The sequence below is a fragment of the Callithrix jacchus genome, chromosome 19 (assembly GCF_049354715.1).
Source record: "Callithrix jacchus isolate 240 chromosome 19, calJac240_pri, whole genome shotgun sequence".
Lineage (NCBI taxonomy): Eukaryota > Metazoa > Chordata > Mammalia > Primates > Cebidae > Callithrix > Callithrix jacchus.
The window spans coordinates 37,257,832-37,283,273 of NC_133520.1; the positions used below are offsets into that span (position 1 = coordinate 37,257,832).

The window sequence follows — 25,442 nt, forward strand, 5'->3', positions numbered from 1 at the left end:
GCTCAGCTGAAATACTGACTAACTGAGAAACAGAGACTGGCTCTTCAAGCCAGCCTTGCTCCCCTCTCGCCCTTGAGATTAGCATCTGTCTTGGAATGTCCAAAATGCCATTAGACAGACCCAGCTTATGAATAAATAGAATGTGACTTTCCGGGAAGCTTGCTCACACCCACTGCCACTCTCACTCTGCTTTAATATCTCTGTTTCTTCCTTTCTTAAAGAAGTTCTCATCTTGAGTCTAGTATGTACATGTGCATGTGGAAGTATGTGTGTGCAGGTGGAGGTGTGAGTGTGTGCAAGTGGAGGTGTCCGTGTGCAGGTGGAGGTGTCTGTGTTTAGGTGGAAGTGTGTGCAGGTGGAGGTGTCCATGTGCAGGTGGAGGGGTGTGTGTGCACATGGAGGTGTCCATGTGCAGGTGGAGGTGTCCATGTGCAGGTGGAGGGGCGTGTGTGCAGGAGGAGGTGTCTGTGTTCAGGTGGAAGTGTGTGCAGGCGGAGGTGTCCGTGTGCAGGTGGAGGGGTGTGTGTGCAGGTGGAGGTGTCCACGTGCAGGTGGAGGGGTGTGTGTGCAGGAGGAGGTGTTCGTGTGCAGGTGGAAGTGTGTGCAGGTGGAGGTGTCTGTGTGCAGGTAGAGTTGTCCACGTGCATGTGGAAGTGTGTGTGTGCATGTGGAGGTGTCTGCAGGTGGAAATGTACGTATGCAGGTGGAAATGTGAGTGTGCAGGTGGAGGTGTACTGTGCAGGTGGTGTGTGTGCATGTGGAGGTGTGCGTGTGTGGTGTGCGTGCGTGTGTGGAGGTGTGCATGCACAGGTGGAGGTGTGCATGCACAGGTGGAGGTGTACTGTGTAGGTGGAGGTGTGCATGTGCAGGTGTACTGTGCAGGTAGAGGTGTGCAGGTGGAGGTGTGCGTGTGCATGTGGAGGTGTGTATGTGCAGGTGGAAGTGTGCATGTACAGGTGGAAGCGTGTGTGTGTATGTGCAGGTGGAAGTGTGCCTGTGCATGTTCAAGTGGAAGTATGGATGTGCAGGTGAAGGTGTGCGTATGCAGGTGGAGGTAGCATGAGGAGGTGTGTGTGTGCAGGTGGAGGTGTGTGTGTGCATGTGGAAGTGTGTGTGTGCAGGTGGAGGTATGCGTGTGCATGCGGAGGTGTGTGTGTGCAGGTGGAGGTGTGTGTGTGTGTGCAGGTGGAGGTATGCATGTGCAGGTGGAGGTGTGTGTGTGCATGTGGAAGTGTGCATGTGCACGTGGAGGTGTGTGTATATGTGCAGGTGTGTGTGGCAGGGAGGAGAGTATATTAATTTCCTAGAGCTGCTATGACAAAGTACCACAGTCAGTGGAGCTTCAACAACAGAAGCTTTTTTTCTCACAGTTCTGGAGACCAAAAGTCTGAGATGGAGGTGTGGGCAGAGTTCGTTTCTCCTGTGGTCTCTCCCCTGTCATCTCTCTCTGTGTCTCCATGTGCTTTCCCGCAGTGTCCTGATCTCCTCTTTTAGTAAGGACATTCATCATATTGGATTAGGGCCCAGTCTAATGGCCTCATTTTAACGTAACTACATCTTTAAAGACGCTATCTCCAAATATGGTCACATTCTGGGGCACTCGGGGCTTAGGACTTCAGCATAGGAATGTTGAGGAGATACAAATGAGCCCATAACAATGGATAAGGGAGGGAATAAATATTCTCCTGGGAGGGGAGACTGTGTTAGCCTTACTGGCCTATATTTTACAGGTAAAAGTCCACGTACAAGACTGAGAAGAGGTGAGGAGTGCAGAAGTGCCTAGACCGGGGAGGGAAGGTAGTGAGTGAAAGGGTAGCTTAGAAGCTTTCCTTCCAGGGCCTCCCAACCCCCTGCTATGCGACCCGGAGCCATTTGATAAAAATCAAGGTAGAAAGAGGACTTGAGGCCAGTCTGATTCTATCTTGACCTAGTCCAGGGAAAGAGAAGATCCTCTTCTATCCAACATCCTTTGTCATCTGTGCTCCTGCCTACCTCCTGAGAGAGTTCACTGTTTGAGCACCAACTATGCGTTGGGCAGTAGGATAGGAATATAGAGTCAAACACTTTGCAGGCTAGATTTTGGCCCAAGTTCATTAACTCATCCCATTTGCTCTAGGGACAGCTTAATGAAGATAAACTAAAGGGGAAACTGAGATCCTTAGAAAACCAGCTGTACACGTGTACCCAGGTAAGCATTCTGAAGGATACTTCCATCTCGGGAATCTAGAAGTAAATGAGATCTTACTTTCTAGAAATGCCATCAGATAGAGAATAACACACCCATTCCTACTTACCCAGTTCTGGCTTGGCCATTTTCACTTTAGTCTCTAATTCACTAGATTACTGTCTCCATCTTCTTTCTCTCTCTTTCTTCCAGTATCCTTCTCTTTGCACCCTGGGAAGGAATCCCAGCACTAACCACTTTGTCAGCTCCCAATGAAACCTTGAGAATACCTGAAACTGTAGGGAAAAACCCTTGGTAAAGATTCATACCACCCAGGCAGACCTTAACACATCCTAATCTTTGAACAGATGAATTGGATGTTATAAGGAAGTCTTAGAAAAGGATTTTCATTCTATGGGCAACTTTTTTCTGTTTTTCTAACAACGCTTAGAAGAATGTAAAAGCTCTTTTACTTGGCTCTTCTGTAACATTGTTTTCCAGCATTAGTAATCTCTTGATTGGCATAATCTTGGTTTACAAGAGATACAAAGAAATCAGCTTTCACACTTGAGAAGTGATGGATCCCTGACAGGTGGGAAGATGTCAAATAAGAGAATAGGGTGAAACAGGCAGACTTCTCCATCTGGAGTTAGAGAGAGAAGACAGCCCTGGCTACAAAGATGGCATCTTACATGGGATCAGAGTTTATGGAGTCTATAACTTTCGTGGTCCACAACTTTTATTTTTTCAGTATGATTTGCTTTGTCAGGACTAAATAATGCCAAACAAGCTCATATGAGACTAATATATAATTCAGAATGCTAGTCTCTTCATTTTCAGTGGGGAATAACAAATAACCAGTGACCAGCATGAATGGTCATTGGATGTCCAGTATCTGGGACATCCCCTACATATGACCTCAACCAGGTTAACTCCTAGATCTAGTTTTTAATGAAAGTTCCCAAACCATAAAACCCATTCACATTTAAATCAAAAATTTCAGATAATTCCAAAGATAAATGGAAATGATTTCATACAGATCCCTAAATTTTTGTCATCTGGTCTACTGCTTACATAGTGCATAATCCAGAATTGACACTAAAAGCTGCCTGCCTTCTCCAAAATCACAGGGCATAAAGATGAAAGGGATAAGGCAAGACCCCCCCACCCCCCAACTCAGTGAATCTGCAAAGCTACGCTTGTGTCTCTTTCTTAATTCTGCAGCCAGGAGGAATTTTATAATGCAAAGGCATTAATTTTAAAACATTAAGTTCATTTGGGATGGTAGAGAGCCTACAATGATTTCATTTAAAAGCAGGAGCAGTATGCTAACTCCTGAAGGAGTTTACGATCCAGTATGAAAGACCAATGAGTCACTAGAGTAGAACAATACAAGCATGCAGGGGATATTATGTGAACACTATGAACACTAAGAAAAGCTACCTGATCCATAAGACATTGGAGAATGGGGGTAGTTAGTCAATTTATCAGAACTGATGATACTGAACTGAATCTTGAATATGAGAAGAAGTTAACCAGCTCTAGGCAGCAGCTATATGGGTAAAGGCAGAAGCCAAAAAACAGAGTGCTGGGGAATCTGCAAACATCTCGGCTTAGGTAGAAGTAGCATGGGATGAAAATCTAGGCATGTCAGAGGAGCGATGACAAGGAGTTTAAATGTCATTCTTAGGATGCTGGGAATCCATGGAGAGACTTATGCAGGAAGTGGCAAGATCGGATTTGCATTTTAGAAAACTGTGTAAATGCAGGACTGAAAAGGGATTGAAGGGAGGAGGCAAGCTTTGAAGAAAGGGAGGCTGTTGCATTAATCCATATAATTCTACTACTAGAGCCTGAACTAAGGAAGCAGAAGTAGGGATAGAGAGGAGACAGATATGAGCTGTTAAGGAAATTGTCAAGGCTCAGTAACTAACTGATTACTGGGAGGAAGTGAGAGAGAAGATTGACTCCTTGGTTTAGGGTTTGGAAATGCCTGGATGGATGATGATTCTGGCCATTGAAATAGGAAGTCCAGGAAAGAAAACACATGCTTAGAAAGGTGAGTCCTTTTAGACATGTTGAATTTCAAGAACTTGTACAAGGCCATGGATACAATGCCTACCAGGCCTAGGGCACTGTTTATTATGCCCCCCACTCATCTCTCATTGCCTGAGGGACTCTCCCTGCTAGCTTTACTCTAAAAGAAAAGGCTCACAAGATTACGGGTATCTCTTCCCTGGGGGAAGAATCAACTTCTTTTCATTTCTGTATCCCAGCTCAGGATTTGGCACACAGAAGCTCAATGTGTATTTGTTGAATTGCATCAAATTTACAGAAATACACCCCTTGGGGAATGAAAAAAGTACTACTGGAGATGGAAGACCAGAAAAACAGCTATGAGCAGAAGGCCAAGGAATCACTGCAGAAAGTGCTGGAGGAGAAAATGAATGCAGAGCAGCAACTACAGAGCACACAGGTATAAGGATGCCACATAGACCTTGGGGTGGGAACTCCAGGCAGCTTAGAGAACAAAGAGAAAGCTGCACAACTCCCTGGAACCCTCTCCTCTCTGATCTCCCTCAGCGATCCCTGGCTCTGGCAGAGCAGAAGTGTGAAGAGTGGAGGAGCCAGTATGAGGCTCTGAAGGAGGACTGGAGGACCCTAGGGACCCAGCACAGAGAGCTGGAGAGCCAACTCCACGTGCTTCAGTCCAAACTGCAGGTACCAGGCACTGGGGCTGGGGCAGGAAGGCAGACTATGGGGCGGAGCGGTGGTGATGAAAGAAGCTGTTCTGGCTTAGGGACTCCAAAGGCAGCTGACAGCATCTGGCTTTCAGTTCCTCAGTCACCGCCTACATTGTACCAAATTCACTGTTTCGGCTCTGAAATCGAATTTTGAGTTTAGCAAGCATGTCTGCACTGCTCATGCAAGTGAACTAAGCATTCACTGGAAAGACACCATGCAAATGAAAAGGGCTGCCCGGAATATTTATCAGCCTACTAATATCATACCCCAACCCACCCTCCAAACTCCATCCCAAAAAAGCATCCAGTTCAGAATTGTCCATTATTGGCATAGAACAAATGTCATTCATTTATTTACAGGTGAGTACTAACACTTTCTGCCAATGTGTGTGTGTGGCTTTTTGTTTTTTGTTTTGTTGGTTTTTTTTGAGACGGAGTCTCACACTGTCACCCAGGCTGGAGCACAATGGTGCAGTCTTGGCTCACCGCAACCTCCGCCTCCTGGGTTCTAGTAATTCTCCTGCCTCAGCCTCCCAAGTAGCTGGGATTACAGGTGCCCGCCATCACACCCAGCTAACTTTTTTGTATTTTTAGTAAAGACGGGGTTTCACTATGTTGGCCAGGCTAGTCTTGAACTCCTGACCTCATGATCCACCCACCTCGGCCTCCCAAAGTGCTGGGATTACAGGAGTGAGCCACTGAGCCTGGTCTCCAATGTATTTTTTAAGCAATTACATTTAGCAATTACAGTTAGACTCTTGGCATTCTCAAGGGTTCCATCATTTTCTTTTTTTTAAAGATGGGGTTTCACCATGTTGGTCAGGCTGGTCTTGAACTCCCGACCTCGGGTGATCCGCCTGCCTTGGCCTCCAAAGTGCTTGGATTACACTTGTAATCCAAGCACTACAAGTGTGAGCCACCACGCCCGGCCTGGGTTCAATCATTTTCAGTCTGTCCTAAGCCTCAGTTTCCCTATCTGTGAAATGAGGACAACAGTACCTGTCATAAGGTTGTTCTGAGGATTAAGTAAGGTGATCCATGTAAAGCCCTTAGCACAATGCCTGGCACATTAAAGCACTCAGTAAATATTAGCTATTATTTGCATAGATGTATTTACTTGATTTGGAATTTTGAGGTTCCACCTCAAAAGCTGATCTTTGTAATTTTCCTGAAGCAGGGCTCAGAACAGCCCACCTGATAAGAGACAGAGTATGTGAGTCTTATCAAAGGCATGAACCTAGCTGGTCATTCTACATGGTATCCACATCTCAACCTTTGTTGTTCTCTTCTTCCCACCACCTATATGAAGATTTTTGTGGGTTTTTTTTTTTTAACTTCAAATCTTTGTGGGGGAAAAGAGAAGATCCTAACAAAAAAACAATTCATATTGCCAGAAGAAAAGAGAAAGTAAAAACATCTAGAAAAGTGATGACTTCATATTTCTTAATTTGGTGATTTACCAAAGTGTCAAGACATGAGTCCCACGCCAATGACAACCACTTATATTTCTCCTAGAATGGCAGATTTTTTAAAAGTACTGGGTTTCCTAAAGCAATTCTTATTTTATATATTCTAATTTATGTACATGAATATGTCGCATAGACCTCTAGTGACAGAGATGGTTTAAAAAATAAACTTATACTACACATGCCTCAGTACTGGCACGTGTCTGTAGTCCCAGCTACTCGGAAGGCTAAGGTGGGAGGATTGCTTGAGCCCAAGAGATTGAGGCTGCAATGAGCTGTCATGGCACCACTGCACTCCAGTCTGGGTGACAAAGTGAGACCCCCATCTCTAAAAATAAAAATAAATAAAACATAAGTTCCTTGTGAATATCAAAATTCTAATTTGCTGTTATAAATGTGAGGAACAAAGGAAAGAGAAGAATAGAAAAAAAGAAACACCTCCCTATTTTCTCATTTCCCTAACATTCCTTCTATCTCTACAATTCCAGAATTTTCTTATTTTCCTCTTCCATGGTACCTGCCCCCAACCTCCATCCAAGCACTGACCTTCTTCTGTATTGACCCCTCCTCCTCCTTACAGGGAGCTGATAGCAGGGACTTACAGATGAACCAGGCCCTGCGATTTTTGGAGAATGAACACCAGGAACTGCAGGCCAAGATTGAATTCCTGCAAGGGGACAGAGACCTGTGCAGCTTGGATACCCAGGACCTACAAGGTATTCTCCTTGGAGGCCTTGGGCACACAGGAGCCATGGCCGAGTGAGCTAAGGGAAAAAAAAAAACCTTGTTAAGAGAAAGGCTTCAGGTTTTTATTTGTTTACTTGACTGGCTGATTGGCTTTATGATATCATTTTACCTTAAGAGAGAGGTGGGGCTATTTTAATCATCCAAAATTGAAAATTAATTTCACTATACTAGAGCATCTTGTTGTCTGAGCTCTCTTTTTTAGCCCATCCCTCTGGGCCAGATCATAGCTGCTCCCATCTCAGTCATATATATCAAGGCCACATTCCGCATTTGAAAGGGAAAGGTCAGTTGACACACAAGGCATAAAGTCTCTCAGTCACAGCCTGTGTCAGCTGATAGAGAGGACTAGATCGTGTGTAAATATAATCCTCAATCAACCCAACACTGTTGATGCACAGAACCTGAGGTACTTCTGGTTTACATCTTTTGAACTAGGACACAAAGACAGAGCAACTTCCAATAGACACACGTTGGAGGCCATGACAAGACAGCATCTATTACTAATTTCCATCCTTAAGTACTGGGTTCATTAAGGCTTGGGTTCCTTTATTTTGGCTTGCATTATTGCATTTTCAGATCAACTAAAAAGGTCAGAGGCGGAGAAACTCACCCTGGTGACCAGAGTACAGCAGTTGCAGAGTAAGTTCGCTTTCCAGATTCTAAAAGTTCACAGGGTTTTCCTGGGGCTCCTGGCCCACCAAAGGCACCCAGAGTAGGGATTAAGGGCCCAGTCTGTGGCGTATGCTTTAACTCTGTGCATTTTCAGACCCTCTTCTTGTGAAGGTAGGTCATTTACAAAGCTCTCCAGAAATTATGTATTGGCTTCTGTTCTTTTTTTTCTACTTCTCTCCTTCCAGGCCAATGATACCATTTACAATTTCCCCTAGAATTGCAGATTTTTTAAAGTACTAGGTTTCCTAAAGCAGTTCTTATTTTATATATCCTAATTTATGTGCATGAATATGTCATATAGACTTGTTGCTAGAGATGATTTACAAAATAAGCTTACACTACCTAAGCCTCAATCCACTTCAACACTTCATATTGGTCCCAGAGAGGAAAGGGGACTTCTCAGAAGAAAAGCAGTTTCTGAAAAGTTGGGGAACCTGTCTCAATACCGCTGCTGGTTGCCTACCACTTTAACCTCTGATACCTGATAGAGAAGCTTCATGCAAACAGCAATGAATATTAGCAGAGCAAAGCAATCACAGGGGAAAGGGAGTCTTCAAGCAAAAACTTGAAGGTAGAGACATGGTAGGCAGAGTTATAAGGATGATATATTCATAGCAAAGTACCACAGACAGTGTGTCTTGAAGAACAGAAATGTATTGTCTCACAGTTCTGGAGATTAGAAGTCCAAGATGTCAGCAGGGTTGTTTCTTCTGAGGGCATTTAGGGAAAGATCTATGTCAGGGCTCTTTCCTTGACTTTGTAGATGACCATCTTCTCCCTATGTCTCTTCACATCATCTTTCCCATGAACGTATGTGTCCAAATTTCCCCTTCTTATAAGGACACAAGTGATATTAGATTAGGGCCCACCTGAATGACCCCATCATAACTTGAGTATCTTTTAAAGAACTTATCTCCAAATAAGGTCATAATTTAAGGGACTGAATCTTCAACATACAGATTCTGGGGAAGAAAATTCAACACATAGCAGATGGAAACACAAGGTTCTAAGCCAAGTTCTGAAAAGAAACTCTTTGTAGTAAACATGCTAGCATAGACAAGTTCCTTGTGTTTTCCAACAGGTCTACTTCAGAATCAATCCTTACAGCTTCAAGAACAGGAGAAACTCTTAACAAAGAAAGGTCAGCACATTTATTACCACAAATTCTAAAATACTGCTCTTCCCTTACCTGCCTAGAGGCAGGGGGATGGACTACATGACCTCCTGGAGTCCCGTCCAGCTCTGGGAGTCTGTTAAGTCCGGGATGTATGGGAGCTTTTTAAGGACTGATCATTGGCTCTGAGGAAACTTCAACTAGTTAGCCTTCTATCCTGAGGTATACAAACTGTGGAAAACGGTTTCTATTCTGTCTGAAAGCACATGTCTATGTTGAACATTTCAATAAACTTATTTTGAACTCAGGATTTCATGTCAATTTTTACACACTTAATTTTCCAAATCATATCCAACTCCCCAGCTCCAAACCACATAGCATGTCAGAGTCAAGTAACTCTTAGCCCTAAAGAGTCTACTGTCCATGTTCCCTGAGAATTCACCATCTATACAAAGGTCCAACAGCTCCTCACCTATCCACTACACATGACCTTTTGTTTTCTCCTCACGATCACTGAGCATAATGTAAGAGATAAGGCAGAAATTTTTATGCCCACATAGTATGGATAAGAACATGAAGGTCTGTGTCACCACAGACTAACAACACAGCTACAACAACAATCCAGAACTTCTGACTTCTAGTCCATGCTCTTTTCACCAAGACAAAGACTGCAGGGTGGCTGAAAGCCCATCTTTAACCATATGAAGACAAATTTTAGAATATGACTGCCGTCTTCACAACTTTGAAATGAGGACATCAGGGAAAAGCGATTACATTAAAGCAGCCGCCAAACTTATTTGACAAACTAGGAAGAATGTGACAACCAATGAAATTCAATTAGTAAGTATTCACTAAAATTATCCAGCATTAGACAAGACTGAGGATACAAAGAAAAGGTGCCAGTCTTGCCCTCAAGGAGCTCAGATTCCAACTGTCTGGCCAAGCTTAGCAGGGGCCCAATAGGAATTAAACTTTATGTCAGAGAATGCCATCAGTCTAGCCAAGAGCACACCCTCCCAAGTTCCCTCCCCTCTCCCCACTCCTAGTGGTCTACCCTCAGAGCTCTTTCTCAGAGGTGTGGGCCTCACTATCACCAAGAATCTGGCTGCTTTTATAGATCAGGCTCTGCCCGAGTGGAGTCCAAAGTCCTTCCCTAAAGAAGTGGAGCCTGAGGGTAAAGGAAAGGAGAAAGACTGGGATCTAAGAGACCAGCTGCAAAAGAAGACTTTGCAGCTCCAGGCCAAGGAAAAGGAGGTGAGAGGGTGACTGGAGACAGTGAGGGCTCATCTGCAGAATGGCAGAGACCTGGGAGGCAACCAAAGGGCAGGGATTTCAAAGTTTAAGTTGTGACTGGATATCCAGAGATATTCATTTGCCTATATAAAGTGTCTGTGCTTTTGGACTGACTTGTCAATCTTTTCCCTTCCTTAATTATACCAACTCCTATTCAAGGTTTTATTAAATGGTTACCTTTTAGAAAGTCAACCAAAACTCAAACTCATTTAATGAAAATATTAACTTCTCAATATGTTGTCCCACATTATCTTAAATCTTTGGTTTTTTTAGTTTATTAAACTAAGTGTATCTGGACTTGCTAAATCTTTATATGTCTTTTAACAATCTTCCTTTGTGCCTATCCACAAAGATACATATCCCCAGAAGTGTTCATATGCAACTAACTCCTGGGAAAGAGACTTGTACTAAGGTCACTTCTAGGTCTTTTGTGCCATAAGAACTTCATATTTTGGTGTCTCCCATTTGCAAAGCACTTGCATATAAAGTCTTTGTATAAAAGAACTTAAGTGTATAAAATACGATAATATGCACATTATCAATCATTTAAATGAACACATTCCAGACAATGTGAGACAGTCAAAAGACAAACCCAAATCCCTGAGAATGGCTGGGAAGGGAAGATGGTGGTAAAAATTCCGAATGAGTGAAACTTACATAGGGCAGTCTCCCCAACCTGGGCTCTGTCCTAGACAGAAGTGACAGTGATGACTTTGGTGATATTCTCCCCAGTGCAGAGAACTGCATGCGGAGTTAGACAACCTCAGTGATGAGTACCTCTCCTGCCTGCGTAAGCTGCAGCACTGTCGAGAAGAGCTGAACCAGAGCCAGCAGCCGCCTCCCAGAGTAAGATGGTCTATCCTTCCATAAAGCCCTGGATGATGGGACGATTCCTTCTTTAACCAAGTTTCGCAGATAAAATATATCAGCCCACACCAACATCTAGCCATTCTGTCCCATTGTGCTTGGTTTATACTATACTGACGTTATGGCAACCATTGGAAAAAATCCTGGCTCATGCATCAAAGCCCAACTTTCACTGAACTTTCAATGCCAGAGGGAAAGACTTAATCTCAGCTGAAGTATGAAAGGGTGTTCTTTTAGCCTATGATAAGCATGGAGCCAGGAAGAGTAGGACAACAAAAGCACTGGGGAATACGAACAAAGAACATAATTTTGCTGAATTATTTTCCACCCTTGATTATTCATATCAGTATTTATATATCTGGTCCCTGATGGATATGGCTCCCTGGGCCAGGGACCACTGGTTAAGTGGTTTCACCCCAAGAGAGGTGACAAAGTGGGCGATAGTGTAAAAAGCTTTTTCTCCACCACCAACCTAGGGTTTTCCACTGGACTAGAGTAGGAAGAAGAAAGATTTTTGCTTGTATCTTTTCGAATCAACTCATGGGCACTTTATTCTGTCCCCGTCCCTCTGCAGAGGCAGTGTGGGCGATGGCTCCCAATGTTGATGGTGCTGATTGCTGCAGCACTGGCAGTGTTCCTGGCCAGTAAAGACCACCTGATGATCTGAATAAAACAGCTGCCTTGGGTGAAAATCAGAAGCAAGCAACTCAACGAAAAACTCAGAAGATTTGGGTACATTACAGCTTGGGTTTTCCTTTTCCAACCGACTTGGGATTTCTGACTTTTTGTTATTTTCTTAACCTACTGTAAATAAACTTCACCTGACCAGACTGTTCCTCAGAACTCTTGGTTTATTCCTGAATGGTGTATTACATTAACAAGTATCACATATTTAAGCATACTGGTGGTCTACTCTCCTCAAATTCAGCTGGAGGCATAAAAACCATGCAGAAAAGCTCCCAGCCCAACTTTTCTAGCAGATGGCACCCACATAGAGCAACACATGAGTATTTAGCTGGTCTTCTACCACCCTGCTTTTCCTCTAACATCTCTTTCCTTCTATCTCTTATCTTGTGAAAATGAAAACACCTCCGCTAAGAGGACTTCCTGGTATAGAAATGGCAAGTATGTACTACCTACCAATTTGCTACCAGCACCAGCATTACCTATTTCCATGCCCTTTGCATTTGCAGTCAATTATTACAGCATTGTGCCTCAGTGTACTCAAGACACTTGGAATTGGCACTTGAGATGATTATTTGCCATCCCCAACCTAGAGATGATCTTTTACTGAGTACCTTCTGTATGAGAGGAGAGTTAAAGTCAGAGGGCCACAGCCGGCAGTGTGACTATCTCAGAGGAGATGCTGAGATCAGCAAAGTCATTCTGAGTCCTAAATCGGGTTCTGAGGTCCTTCTCCCAGGTGTTTAGAATGTACCTCAGGCCTGGGAACAAGCTCTCTGGGATACTAAAGGAATAGAGCAGGATTGGGGGTTGACCTAGCAACCATGAGATCCGGGCAGTGAATACTCGTAGCGGAGTCAGAGCTAAGCAGTTGTCATCTCCCTGGTTCAGGTGAAAGGTATAGGGGACAGGATAGCCCAGGAGGATCCCAAATACAGTACAGAGATTCCAGTCTGAGGAATGGAGCCTGCTATGGGAGACTGCTAGAGATAAGTCCCTCTGCAGCCCCTGCAAATGTATGATGATCTCAGCCACGAGGGCCTTCAAGTCCTGAAGCTGGTCCAGGGAGCAGACACAAGGGTGAGGCTGGCAGCCGGAAACGTCCACAAAGGCTATGGTACCAAGCAGCACCTGCTCCAAGCGCTGGCATACATGCTCAGGACTAACAATCAGGCTGTTTTCTCCAATCTCAAGGATGTGAAGTCCACAGGTCAGGAAACCAAGCCCCTGCAGCTCCTCCAGATAGCTTTGGAGCTCTGATGCCCCTGCACAGTTGCAATCATAGAGCACAGCTGGCTTCAGTCCCCGGGCCACAGCCAGCACCTCTCCAGCTAAGTGAAGGCAAATGGCTTGGGGTGGACTCCGTCTCTTTCCCAGGCCAAGGGTCTGCTGAGCAGCTGCCACCAGCAGCTGAGGGCTCGGTGATGACATGACATCTAGAAGCAACATCAAGAATGGGCTCCTTAGTTAGCCACAATTCCCTTCCCTGGGTGGCATCTTTCAGCCAGACACTTGAGGAGGAGCCTAGAAACAAAGCAGGAGCAGGGAATTATTAGCAGGCAGTAACACACCAGGAAACCTGCCAAAAGCCTTCCTGTTAAGTCTGTGTCTTTCAAAGGTTATTCTGTCCCTTTCTCTGCTTTGAAATGCTGACCCAACCCAGACAAGATAGGATCACCAACGCTACCTGATTTTTCTGGTTGACTTGGTCTCCCTCAATCTCAAATTCATGTGTCTTTCTAGCCTTACAGCTAGATTTATATTCTCTCTGGCTTTTATTCTAAATTTTGTATGTTGCAAATTACGTTCTCTGGTTCAAACCTTAAGGAGTTTGGGGCAGAAGCTGAGGCGGGGCAGTCTTTGGCAAAATTCACAGCATTTCGCCCAAAAGCCCGTCTGGGACAGAGCTCCAAGTTCTAAATGTATTCTTTCCACTGACAACTCCCCTACTCTTCCCACCAGGGAATAGTTTTGGCCGGGCGCGGTGGCTCAAGCCTGTAATCCCAGCACTTTGGGAGGCCAAGGAGGGTGGATCACGAGGTCAACAGATCGAGACCATCCTGGTCAACATGGTGAAACCCCGTCTCTACTAAAAATACAAAAAATTAGCTGGGCGCGTGCCTGTAATCTCAGCTACTCAGGAGGCTGAGGCAGGAGAATTGCCTGAACCCAGGAGGCGGGGGTTGCGGTGAGCCGAGATCGCGCCATTGCACTCCAGCCTGGGTAACGAGAGCGAAACTCCGTCTCAAAAAAAAAAAAGAATAGCAATTTGATTAATATGCACCAGAATGTGGACTAACAACCATCTAATCCTGACACATAAAAATGAATGAATGAAATCCGCTAGAACTGCAAAAGGGTAGTATTTTAATTTCTGCTGGCCCCGCCTTCCCTTGCGGTCTGACAACAAGAACCTTCGGAAGATGGGCTTTCTCTGATCCACACACCCCACACCAGAGCGTATTATAGTGATTTGCTAAATGAGGCAGAAGTCTCTCTCACATACGTTCTTTTTCCACGTCCGCTACAGGTTCGCGGGCTCAGATACTTTTTGCTGCTTCCTGCCTGCTGCCGAGAAGGTAGCTAGTCCCCCGCGCCCAGCCGCAAGCAACACTGGAAATCCCGCCTGCGCTGGAAAGACCCCCGCAGCCGGCTCCGCTCTAGGCCGGCAGACACCTTGTTGCGCATGCGCATCCACTCGGGTGCCGCCCTCATTCGCCCCATCCCTTGACGTCATCCAGTCACTCTCCCGCCTCGCGTTGGAACCACTAGCTAGGCCGCCATGCGGCTGCCGGAAGTTTGGGCCCCCCTGAGGCCAGCCCTTTCCGGCAAGACAAAACCCGGCCCCACCTGTCTGCTTAGGAACTGGGAAGGGCGGAAGTGAACGAGAAAAGGCGGAACCTGGTGAAACTGGTTTCTCGCTACTGCCCTCATCTTGCTTCGCCGAACGTCCTCCTCTGTTATGACGTCTGGGAATCCATAAACAGGGCACACAGCACTTTAAATTAACACCTTTGAGTTATATCTGTGGAAATACGTTTTGTCCAGACGAAACATACCTCAAGACAATTAACATATTTTGCAGAATAGCCTCACCTATGCGTGGTGCTGCAACGTTTTAATTATTTTTTAACTTTGACTTCTCTAAATCATACATTTGAGAGACTTACAAGAACAGCTCTCTAGGGAGGGTGTGAAGGTGTGAGTATTCACTTTGAACAAGTATGTACCAGCCATGCTGCCAGGTCCTGGAGGTATTGCAGTGTGCAAAAGACAAAACCCCCACTTTCATGAGGCTTGAATTCAGGTCTACTGAATCCAGTTTGCTGATTTCAAATAAGAAATGAGAAGTGATGACACAGGCTTTCCAGTCAGGTCATTACAAAGGAAAAGGGTTACTTCCCATAAGAGTTAACATCTTTTTAACTACCAGCTATTTGACCCACACCACAAAGGGAAAGGATTTCTTGAGAAAACCCCAATGTCTAAGGAAATGGCCCCAATTTATTTATACCTGGAGCAGAATAGAGATTAAGGGAATGATGGACACCTACAATGGAGTTGTCACTCCTGGGTCTATCTTGCTGGTGTGTTCAGATGGTGAAAAGTTAACTGTACGGTAAAGATGGGGCCAGCATGGGAGGAGGACCAGCTTATAGGAGTTATCAGCCTAACTCTGTCTGGTTCTTAGCTCAGAGGGAGTCAGAAGCTGAGAGTAGAAAGTAGTCTTCTAATTGTAGAATGTTTTCCTTCCCCCATTTATTTAATTTTCCCATGGTGATTAAAAATAAATCCCTAAAAGACTGATTTAATTCATTCATTTATTCCAGCAACAAATATTTGAGAACACACTGTGTACCAGACACTGTTCTAAGGACTGGCAGCAAAGTCCAAGACAAACAATTCCTACCTTCAGCAAGTTTGTAGTCAAGCAGCATACAGATGCTGAGCATTACAAGGAAAATGATTATTCTGAGAGAGGAAGTATAGGGTGCTATGGGAACATACAATCAGGGACCTAATTATATGGGAAAGGGGCCAGCCCAGATCCAACACTTGCTTCTCCCAGTTTACCTCCAATAGATTCTTTTTAACTTGAACTAATCTAGTTTGGTGGGGTATACAGCAAGGAAAAGGAAGAGCTGGTGACAAAATCTAACTCCCCTCCTAGTCCTAAGCAAGGTGAAGGCAAGGATGTAGAAGATATCAATGGAGTGAGTGGTGGTAGCCACCAAAGGAGAGAGAAGACTGAGGCCCTAAAAAAAGGAAACCTAAATCTATCCAGCAGGACAGAGAAAGAGCACTGAGGGTGATCAGACGGGATCCCTGCATGTATTTTCCTGGCATTCTGAAAAGGAACCAAGACAAGGAAGAAAAAAAGGGGTATCTAGCTAAGACCTCACAAATCACTCATCCATTCCTCTGACATGTTCATGAACTTTTCATAATGGTTACAAACCAAAAGCTTAGGATTTCTTGGCACTTTCCCAATACCCTTTACCAGCTCACATTATCTGGGCTCCCACTCAGAAAACAGATAGCCTGTTAGCATTTCACAGAAGAACAAGAGTTGCCCTCCTCTAATTTACCTGCAGTGGGTTATTTTTAGCTTTGAGCTCCCACACACAGATGGGGCAGCCAAATATCAAGACCAAATCCCTCACTTCACCCACTCAACAAAGTGACCCCAAAATGTAAAGTTTCTATGCCTTTAATGCTTCCTGGTCCCTAAAAACCCAACTTTTCCTTGAAGCTGGACACCTATCTTTAGCTAGAGTTCTTAATCTTTGCATAATAGCATGGGTAATGCTTTTCATAATAGCAATTTCCACTAGGTCTCTTAGAAACTCTAAAACCAAGCCTTAAGCACTTTAAAAAAATAAATAAGCCCTCATGCCACCACTGATTTTGAACTTTTAGTTTTTAAAAGAAAGCTCAACTTTTGAGTCATTTTCAAAAGTAGGAGATGGCCTGGTTTAAAGGCACCAGACTAGACATAGGCTTCCTATGTCCTGACACAGACAGACAGGCATCACTATTCAAGAGGTCTGGGGCTTGAAACCACAGATTAGCATCTTATTTGTAATTTACGTCCTAGATTGATTGACCCCAGGAGTTCAAGCCCAGTCTGGGCAATATAGCAAGACCTCATCTCTACAAAAATAAAAAAATTAGCCAAGCATCATAGTGCACGCCATTGTCCCAGCTACTCGGGAGACTGAGGTGGGACAGTTACTTGAGCCTAGGAGCTTAAAGCTGCAGTAAGTGCGATAATGAAACTGCACTCCAGCCTCAGCAACAAAGCAAGACTCTGTCTCAGAAAAGAAGAGAAAGGCAAAAGAGTTAAAGACTCAGCAAAAGTTTCTACATAAGACCAATTTGTGACAGATAGAGCTGCACGGTTCTATACCACTCTTTACCTTCACTGTTCACACCCAGATACCTCCACTAGTAAGGGAGACAAGCAGGTTTATGCTAGGTGAGCCTTTCCAGAAGAGTACTGCCCAGCCCTTCTTCATCCCAGCCTTAACACACCCAACAACCCACTTCTCCAACTGCAAAAAATCTACATGATACTGTTCCTTTTGTAGTCAGAGGAGTATATCTTAGATCCCTAGCTGAGTCTAGCTCAGAGAAGAAAATAAGGGGAGCTCTTTCCTCTTAAAGCTACCACTTGAATCACATACTGTCATCTACCCCTCTCCCCACTCTTGCCCCCCACCTCCACACACACTGGTATTTGAGTGGTAATAAGGTAAATGCCTGACAACCTGTTCTTCCACAGAATCCCTAGGCTTTCTGTGTCAGCAGCTTCCCTTTAGAACCCAAATTTGTGAGCTTTCACTTCACAGGCTGGGTGACTTTCAGACTTTGGCACCCACTTCTATTTAGATATCAAGCATGGTTTCTAAGCAACCAGCCAGCCAGCTCCTCTCCCTCTCACTTCCCCCATCAGGGAGCCAGCTTACTATACTAGCAGAACAGGTCAAACAGAGCTCGATCCTGGACAAATCAGTGCTTGAGGAAACTTTAACAAAACCAAGTAAAAATGTGGTACAAAAACAATGAAGAAGGAGTCTGTTCTAGGCAGTTTAGTCTTGTACAAGTAGAAGAAGGTCATCAGGTCGGTTTTAAAGTTGGATGCAGTTTCAGGCATCATTCCAATCTCTTCACTTTACAAGCAATAAATTCTGAAGCCCAGAGTTTAAAAGACTTGTTCAAGGTCACATTGGAAGCAAAGCTGCAGCTAGAACCCTGGTGTCCAAACTCCCAGACCAAATCTCCTACTACTATGCTACATCATACTACCATTTAGGAGATTTGAAAAAGAAAAGCCTGAAGGGTGATTTTTCCATAAATTAAATCAGCTTTAAATCTAGGCATATTTGGAGAATCACAGACTTCTAACACTGTTAGAGAAAAGAGAGAGTTAAAAGCTGCTTAAATCTAAACAATAAAAAAAAATCCATATGTACAATATTATAAAAAAGAGAAGGAAGATGGCATTCATGATCACTGGGGCGGCAGGGCAGGGGGAAGTTGCATGCTGGGGTTGGGCTGCATGGGCTGCCAGCTTTCCTGGGTTTGAAGGATGCGGTACAGCTGCTTCAGCTGAGCAACGATGTTATCTTTGATGTCTGGGGTTGAGATCTGCAGGCGGACACTGCCACTATCAAAGGATCGTGTGAAATCACCAGAAAACATCTCGTATATCATCCGAGCCACTACTGGAATCACCTGTTTGGGACACAGAACACAGGTGTAACCTCAGAGGAAAAGGTATTTGTAAATAGCACGATGGACCCAAGACTGAAGGACAGACCAAAGAGGCCCTGAGGAAGCCCCTCATTTTAATATCTAAATACAGGATATGCCTTCCTCTCTTTGGACCATCCTCCTGCCAAGGCTCACTCTGTAAGTTGGTTCAAATGAAGGTAGAGAACCTAGATGTAGCATTAGACCACACGCCTAAATAAATGACTGCTTACTTTGCAAGACTTTTAACAAAATGTCATCTATGGCTTGCCTTGCTACACAACTCCAGGGGCCAAGCCCAAGTGGACTTGCTGCCACTTCCTAGAACAAATTTATATTCCTAAATGCAACTCAAAAGCTTTTTCTAAGAAAAGCTGGAAAGGGCCAAGCATGGTGGCTCACACCCATAATCCCAGCATTTTGGGAGGCTGAGGCAGAAGGATAACTTAAGCCCAGAAGTTCAAGACCAGCATGGGCAATATAGTAAGATCTCGTCTTTGCTAAAAATAAAATTAGGCCAGGCATGGTGGCCTGTGCCTGCAGTCCCAGCTACTTGGGAGGCTGAGGTGGGAGGATTGCTTGAGCCTGGGAGGTTGAGGCTCCAGTGGGCCGATATGGCACTACTGCACTCTAGCCTGGGCAACAGAGCAAGACCATGTCTCCAAAAAAAAAGTGAAATTTACATTGTGTGTGTGTATAAATAAAGAAAAGCTGGAAAGGGTCATATCCTGTGAGGTTTCAGCAAGACTCTAAGGTCAGTAAAAGAATGAAAGATAAGATCTCCACTAAATCAGTCACCCACTTTAAGGACCTTGCCTTTTCCAGCATGGCCCTATTGCAAAAACCTGAGTCTGTTACCCCATCTGATGAGATTAAAACCTACATGGGCTGATGGATGATTGATGAAGGCTCAACCCAGACCTGGGGGCTAAAGCACTGGCAAGAAGGAAAAGAGTTGTTGACACAGCCTTATCTTCTCACCTGAACCAAGATGAGTTTCCTTTCCAAGGGTTTCCCATCTGGCCATTCTTCCCCAAAGCATAAGTAGATCTCAAACGGTGGCTGCTTCTCTATCTGTCCTTTCTGGTGGGCAATGAGATCTGCGAAAGTGGAAGAGCAAGTTTGGTATGCTGGGTCATTCCACATCCACTCAACAAATATCATCTGTTATGCTGTCCATTACAATAGCCACTAGCCACATATGCTCACCAATTTTAAATTAATTAAACAGTTCCTGGGTCACATTAGTCATATTTATGTGCTCAATAGCCACATGTGGCTTGTGACAACCATACTGAATAGCACAAATATACTGAACGGTACAAATTTCAGAGGGTTCTCTTGGACACCATTGATCATGACTTGCGGTTCAAACCACATTGTAAAAAAGTCACATCTCAGTGCTTTCCCTAAAACTGCCTGCTTGAATTCACCACTCAGATATTTCCCCCCCCAAAAAAAATGTGCTATTTTGAATATATAACCAATAGAGTTACCTTCCAAAGTTAAAGACAAGCTGGTAACATTTGTCTCCCTCTTCTGCCATTGAAGGAGCCATAACCAACTTAAAAATAGCTTCCAAGTACATAGCCTTGGAGAGAAACTCCCTTCCTTGTTGCCTCAGTCACCTCCATTTTTTAGAACCAAAGTTCTGTTCTCCCTTGACCTCCTCCAGAAGAAAGTTCTTAAGATCTTTGCCACGCCAAGAAAGCAGAGAGGTGAAAGGAAGGATGGTGGAAAATGTACTTCCAGGGAACGATTCCTACCATCAACCTTCTGAAAAATGACTTACCACTGAGGAATGTTTCCAGACAAAACAGCTTCACCTTCTTTTGTCTCTCAATCAGGTTGGGAGCAACAAGTGATGGGGCACATGGCCCAGACCAGTACACCTTGCACTGGCACAGCCTGATAGCATAAATGGCGTGACCGCTGACCTCCAGGATCAGTCCTCTGTCCATGACGTCCAGCAGCTTGCTAGTGAACAGCTTCTGCTTCTCATTGGTAATATGCTCAGGACCTGGGAATTTGACCTGCTCCAGGCTGATGGGACCAAAGAGCTCCTCCTGGTCAGGCATGGGACCCAGATCTCCATAGAAGAGTCGGCAGCCCTGGGGGTTGCTCACAGTCATAGTCTGCCCATACTCCTTCCCACGGTACTGAAACTTGATGTCCAGGTCAGTCACTGTAAGGTTAGAGATGACAATGAGAGTTCTGCTTCACTGCTCTGCCTGTTCATCCCTGTGACTCATGCAAGTCCATTAAGATCAAGCCACCTTTCAACCAGCATTCAGGAAGGCCACTGCCATAGCTATCCTTCCTGTAATAAAGGGAGACATCAACATAGCCCTGGAATATTCACTCAAAAGGCTTCCTGAAAGCAAACAGTTCAAGGTCCATCTCAACTATTTCTGTCCAATCACCACACCCTAAGGGCTACAATTTCTCATCAAGTAACGTGGTCCTGGTATCCCCATGCTACACTGACTGAGTCTTTATACCAATGGGCATTGGAAGGAGCTAAAAACTAAGGTATCTGGTTTCTGTCTCATTCTTTGCTTATTGTTTAAAGAAATCTGAGGAACATGAAGCAATACCAAACAATTTTTCTGAAAATTACATGTGAGCACACACACTGGGGATCTGTTCTAATAATATACCATAAAAGGACACAGTTCACAGCAAAGTTAATTTTTACTCAGCAAATCTCCATTGAACCCAATACCCCTTATCAAAGCTACTTAGCCTCTTGAACAAAATTGTATTAATAGCACTCACACACCTACCATGTGTGTGAAAGGGAGACCCAGGCATAAATTTGCACCAAATTCAGAAAGAGGTTTTTTCTGTAGGTCCTAAAGCCTCTCAAAATCCAAGAGCCTCCTCTACCAAATCTGTGGCCAGTAACCTCCCTGTTCCTCAACTGACCTTCTCACTGAATCCTCCTGCTTGAGTGATAAACCTGGGCCTCCTACCCACCTAAGACCTGAATAACCTGGAGCTGGAGCTGTAACCAATCAGAGCATCCCCATGGGCAAGTAAGTATCAGCCAGTGTTTCTTTTTTTTTTGAGACCAGGTCTCATTCTGTTACCCAGACTGGAGTGCAATGGCATGATCATGGCTCACTTCAGCCTCTACCTTCTGGGTTCAAGTGATCCTCCCACCTCAGCCTCCCAAGTAACTGGGACCACAGGCATGCACTGCCATGCCCACCTACGTTTTGTTGTTTTGTTTTGTTTTTAATTTTTTTCCGTAGAGAGTCTCACTATGTTGCCCCAGCTGGTTTCAAACTCCTGGCCTCAAGCACTACCCCCACCTCAGCCTCCCAAGGGGCTGAGATTACGGATGTGAGCCACCATACCCAGGTGGGCCAATGTTTCTTTACTTCTTCCCTGGTGACTCATGGGCTAGCCAGAAAGTACCTTTAGGAGAGGTAGTTTTTTAATACATGGCAAAGAAAAGAAGTCAGAAAGCAGAACAGGAGTCTGCAACAGGAGCAGAAGACCCAGCAAGAAAGATAAAGTCGCACTTACTTGGGAGAGAGCTGATCCACAGTTCTGGAGAGCTATAGAAGGGCTGTATAGGTGGCTGGGGTACTTCCATCTCCAGAGGTTCAGTTTTGGGCCACACTGCTTCAGGGCTGCAGTTGCCCACACTGGCTGGCGCCATGGGAGAACCTAGAACAAAAGCATATGGTGAGCAGACAGGGTACCACACATGCACATCACTTCCTGATGCTCTGAGAACTCGCAGCGTCAGCAGACAACAACTAAACACTGAACCCTGATACAGTGTGATCTTTCAGCCCATCAGTGATCCCCATAACTTACACAGTAAGAAATAAGATTCCCCTGCAGGTTCCCGTGCTCCCGCTTCCTCATCAAATTATTTCTCCCATAAATTCATAGTTTTAAAAACCTTTGTTTGCTGAAGATTAACATAGACAAGTGAGTTTTCCCTGGGGGTTAAATTACAAGGAGTAAGAGATTCCATATTGTAAAATTTGGCCCCAGAAATTAAATAGAAGCTGGTTGTCTTTCATATAATGAACTCAACCGAATTAGCTGATTAGCTTCGAGGAAGTGTTGACGCATAGAAATCCCTTTAAAAACAAACAAATACTTTTACATGCATAAAATGTCTAGAAGGATACTCAAGAACCTAGAAGGATCTGACTCCTTCAGGAAAAGAAATGAAAGGTTCAGGGACAGGACAGAAGAAAACCTTTCCATTGATTTACCTTTTTGTACCATTATGAATTTAAACCATGTAAAAGTATTATTTATTCAAAAGGATCCAATATCCCTGCTACTGTCAAAGTTGACTTGCTCCAAAGTCTACAGATTTCTCCTCCTAGCCTCACCTCTTAGGCATCTATTCTTCAACAATTCTTCATCCTCTGCCCCAACAGCTCTGAAATCATAAAAGTTAATGTTTCTTTTGACCCTTTATGGATAAGCCTGTTTAAATTTATGTTCCCATGTTACTCTTTTGTTTTTAATATCTATTCTACAACTTTCCAAAAGGGGATTAAAGGCAGATTAAGACATAAGGACAGACAAATATTAGCTTTAATAAAATATAAACAGAAATAGGAAATCAGGATCCTGGAAATAAATTGCATCCTTTTAGGGGGTGAGAATAACAGAATGAGTCAGCCAAACATTTGGGAAAGGATCCCACATTTCTAGATGTTCAATTTCACTAAGTGGGAATATCACATGTGGCAAAAAAAAATTTTTTTTTTACTTTTATTTTAGTTTCAGGGATATATGTGCTGGTTTGTTATATAGGTGAATTACATGTGCTAGGGTTTGGTATACAGATTATTTCATCACCTAGTTAATAAGCATAGTACCCAGTTTTTATCCTCATCCTCCTCCCACCCTCTGTCCTCAAGGAGGCCCCAGTGTCTATTGTTCCCCTCTTTGTGTCCATGTGTACTCAGTGTTTATCTCCCACTTATGAGTGATAACATATAGTATTTGGTTTTCTGTTCCTGTGTTAGTTCACTTAGGATAATGCCCTCCAGCTACATCCATGTTGCTGCAAAAGACATATCACTCTTTTATAGCTGCATAGTATTCCATGGTATATATGTACCACATTTTCTTTATCCAATTCACTGTTGATGGACATTTAAGTTGATTCCATGTCTTTGCTATTGTGAATAAGTGCTGCAATGAACATATGTGTACATGTGTCTTTATGATAGAACAATTTATATTCTTTTGGGTATATACCCAATAATAGGATTGCAGAGTTGAATGGTAATTTTGTTTCAAGTTCTTTGAGAAATCACCAAACTGCTTTCCACAGTGGCTGGACTAATTTACATTCCCACCAGCAGGATACGTGTTCCCTTTTCTCCATAACCTCATCAGCATCTGTTATTTTTCGACTTTTTGAAAACAGTCATTCTGATTAATGTGAGATGATAGTTCATTGTGGTTTTGATTTGCATTTCTCTAATGATTAGTGATGTTGAACATGTGGCAATATTGACCTGGAAGATCTCTATGAAACTTCTCTTTACCTGCACTTGGTTGCAAAGATATAAATGGAAGGATAGGTGAAGGAGGGCCAGTGGACAGACAAGTGTCATTTCCTGATTCTCAAAGGTAGGGGCATCACCTAGTGTAAGGTACTTTAAAATTCTAAAGAAATCATCTTGATATCATAAGTTTTATAGGTGACACAAGTTATCTCATTTTGACCCATTGCAGCCAGATGGTACTAAAAAGACAATGAAAAACTGGTCAGCTGGATGCAAGTCATTTGAGTAGGAGCATTTTAGTGGACAAATGAAGTAAAGATGCTGCCGAAGAGCAATGCAACTTGTGTTCAAGTGTCCTTGGAAAATGTAGTGGGAGATTCAGTACCTGCTCTGTCACACAGTGGATTCTCAAGCTCCCAACTCAATGTTCCTGGGAAGCTGAATTCAGAAGCCCATAAAAGAAAAGTCTCTTGCAGATAAGTTCTATCAGAGGCTAGTATTAGCAGCTATCGACATCACAAGTTTCCTGTGATACAGCCTAAGCAGAGTAGTCCTTATTAAAGAAGTGTCACAGAATTCATGCCAAGGGAAATACTGCAAGAGTTTGCCCATAACTTACAAAAATCACACTGTACTTGGCCTGAAGGAAATTTGCAAAATGTATAACTGATGATATATTTGTATTTGGGGTTAAGAATGAATTCAAGTTTTCTATTTCTTGGAATTAGCACATAAGCTTCAGAAGACGTTCTATTGCCTGAAATCCACCCACTGTACTGGGATAACTAAGCCAGCAGGGAGTTCCTCACCTCTGACTCCCACTTGCTAACAGACCAGCAGCCTGGCTGCAGGGACCCATCCTGCCTTCAGGTCAGTGGTAGCCAATGTATTGACAGTTTCAAGGTCAAAACTCCTTACAACCTCCCTATGTCTCTGTACCACACGTCACCCCTGCTCACCATTGATGTTCAGGAAGGGGAACGTGTCCTGGATGGGAACGTGGTGCTGCGACTGATCCAGCTCATCTTCCTCATCTTCTTCATCGACATCATTGTCCTTCTCATCCCAGGGAGCAGACCCTGTGGATCCTACCCAAGATACACAAGCTCACAGGTGAGCCATTCAGGTTGTACTGCCATCCCTCCCTGCAGCTGACCCACCATTCAAACTAGGAACTGCTAGCCCAGAGGCTCCTCAAGTTCAGTACACACCCTCAATGTCCTAGCTGAAAAGAGTGAAAAGCAAGGGTGTATTAATCCTTGCTCTAACTCCTCCTACAGAGCCCCAATGCAAGCTGTCTTCTCTTCTTCTGTCCAGGAGTTGACCTGACTTCCTTCTCCTAGAAATCTCCTACACATTAGCATGTCTACATATTAGCTTCCTATGCACTAGCATCCCTTGATGCTAGAGGATACCAACATCTCATCCTTTTAAGTT

At 44.0% G+C, this 25,442-nt stretch overlaps 4 protein-coding genes across 14 annotated transcripts in view; 1 reads left to right on the forward strand and 3 right to left on the reverse strand.

The window, feature by feature from the left end:
* The window catches only part of TRAF3IP3 (TRAF3 interacting protein 3), a 25,823-nt gene extending 13,928 nt beyond the window's left edge, over positions 1-11,895 (forward strand). The window contains exons 8-16 of one of the 3 annotated variants that reach the window (XM_002760761.7): positions 2,117-2,188; positions 4,500-4,640; positions 4,748-4,885; positions 6,955-7,090; positions 7,698-7,760; positions 8,875-8,934; positions 10,025-10,161; positions 10,933-11,046; positions 11,642-11,895. In XM_002760761.7, the coding sequence (XP_002760807.1) occupies positions 2,117-2,188; positions 4,500-4,640; positions 4,748-4,885; positions 6,955-7,090; positions 7,698-7,760; positions 8,875-8,934; positions 10,025-10,161; positions 10,933-11,046; positions 11,642-11,734 (954 nt within the window). In that variant the 3' untranslated portion in view covers positions 11,735-11,895. Of the gene's footprint in view, positions 1-2,116; positions 2,189-4,499; positions 4,641-4,747; positions 4,886-6,954; positions 7,091-7,697; positions 7,761-8,874; positions 9,215-10,024; positions 10,162-10,932; positions 11,047-11,641 lie in introns of those variants that run through there. The other 2 variants (XM_054248237.2, XM_035280985.3) reach the window with 2 other exon arrangements.
* LAMB3 (laminin subunit beta 3) overlaps positions 1-14,437 on the reverse strand; it is a 200,527-nt gene extending 186,090 nt beyond the window's left edge. Inside the window, exons 1-3 of one of the 2 annotated variants that reach the window (XM_078357045.1) lie at positions 14,258-14,437; positions 12,366-13,275; positions 2,295-2,460 (exon numbers count right to left, since the gene is read on the reverse strand). The gene's annotated coding sequence lies outside the window, so the exon portion shown is untranslated. The remainder of the gene's footprint in view (positions 1-2,294; positions 2,461-12,365; positions 13,276-14,257) is intronic. The other variant, XM_078357047.1, reaches the window with a different exon arrangement.
* Positions 1-14,437, reverse strand: part of C19H1orf74 (chromosome 19 C1orf74 homolog) — a 16,336-nt gene extending 1,899 nt beyond the window's left edge. Inside the window, exons 1-3 of the mRNA XM_078357058.1 lie at positions 14,258-14,437; positions 12,366-13,275; positions 2,295-2,460 (exon numbers count right to left, since the gene is read on the reverse strand). Coding sequence (XP_078213184.1) covers positions 12,391-13,200 — 810 coding nt within the window. The 5' untranslated portion in view covers positions 13,201-13,275; positions 14,258-14,437 and the 3' untranslated portion in view covers positions 2,295-2,460; positions 12,366-12,390. The remainder of the gene's footprint in view (positions 1-2,294; positions 2,461-12,365; positions 13,276-14,257) is intronic.
* Positions 14,438-15,558: 1,121 nt separating this feature from the next.
* The window catches only part of IRF6 (interferon regulatory factor 6), a 218,629-nt gene continuing 208,745 nt past the window's right edge, over positions 15,559-25,442 (reverse strand). For all 8 annotated transcript variants that reach the window (XM_078357055.1, XM_054248242.2, XM_078357056.1 and 5 more), the window contains 5 exons: positions 24,965-25,093; positions 22,042-22,185; positions 20,300-20,692; positions 19,489-19,607; positions 15,559-18,489 (listed from right to left, as the gene is read on the reverse strand). In XM_078357055.1, the coding sequence (XP_078213181.1) occupies positions 18,265-18,489; positions 19,489-19,607; positions 20,300-20,692; positions 22,042-22,185; positions 24,965-25,093 (1,010 nt within the window). In that variant the 3' untranslated portion in view covers positions 15,559-18,264. The remainder of the gene's footprint in view (positions 18,490-19,488; positions 19,608-20,299; positions 20,693-22,041; positions 22,186-24,964; positions 25,094-25,442) is intronic.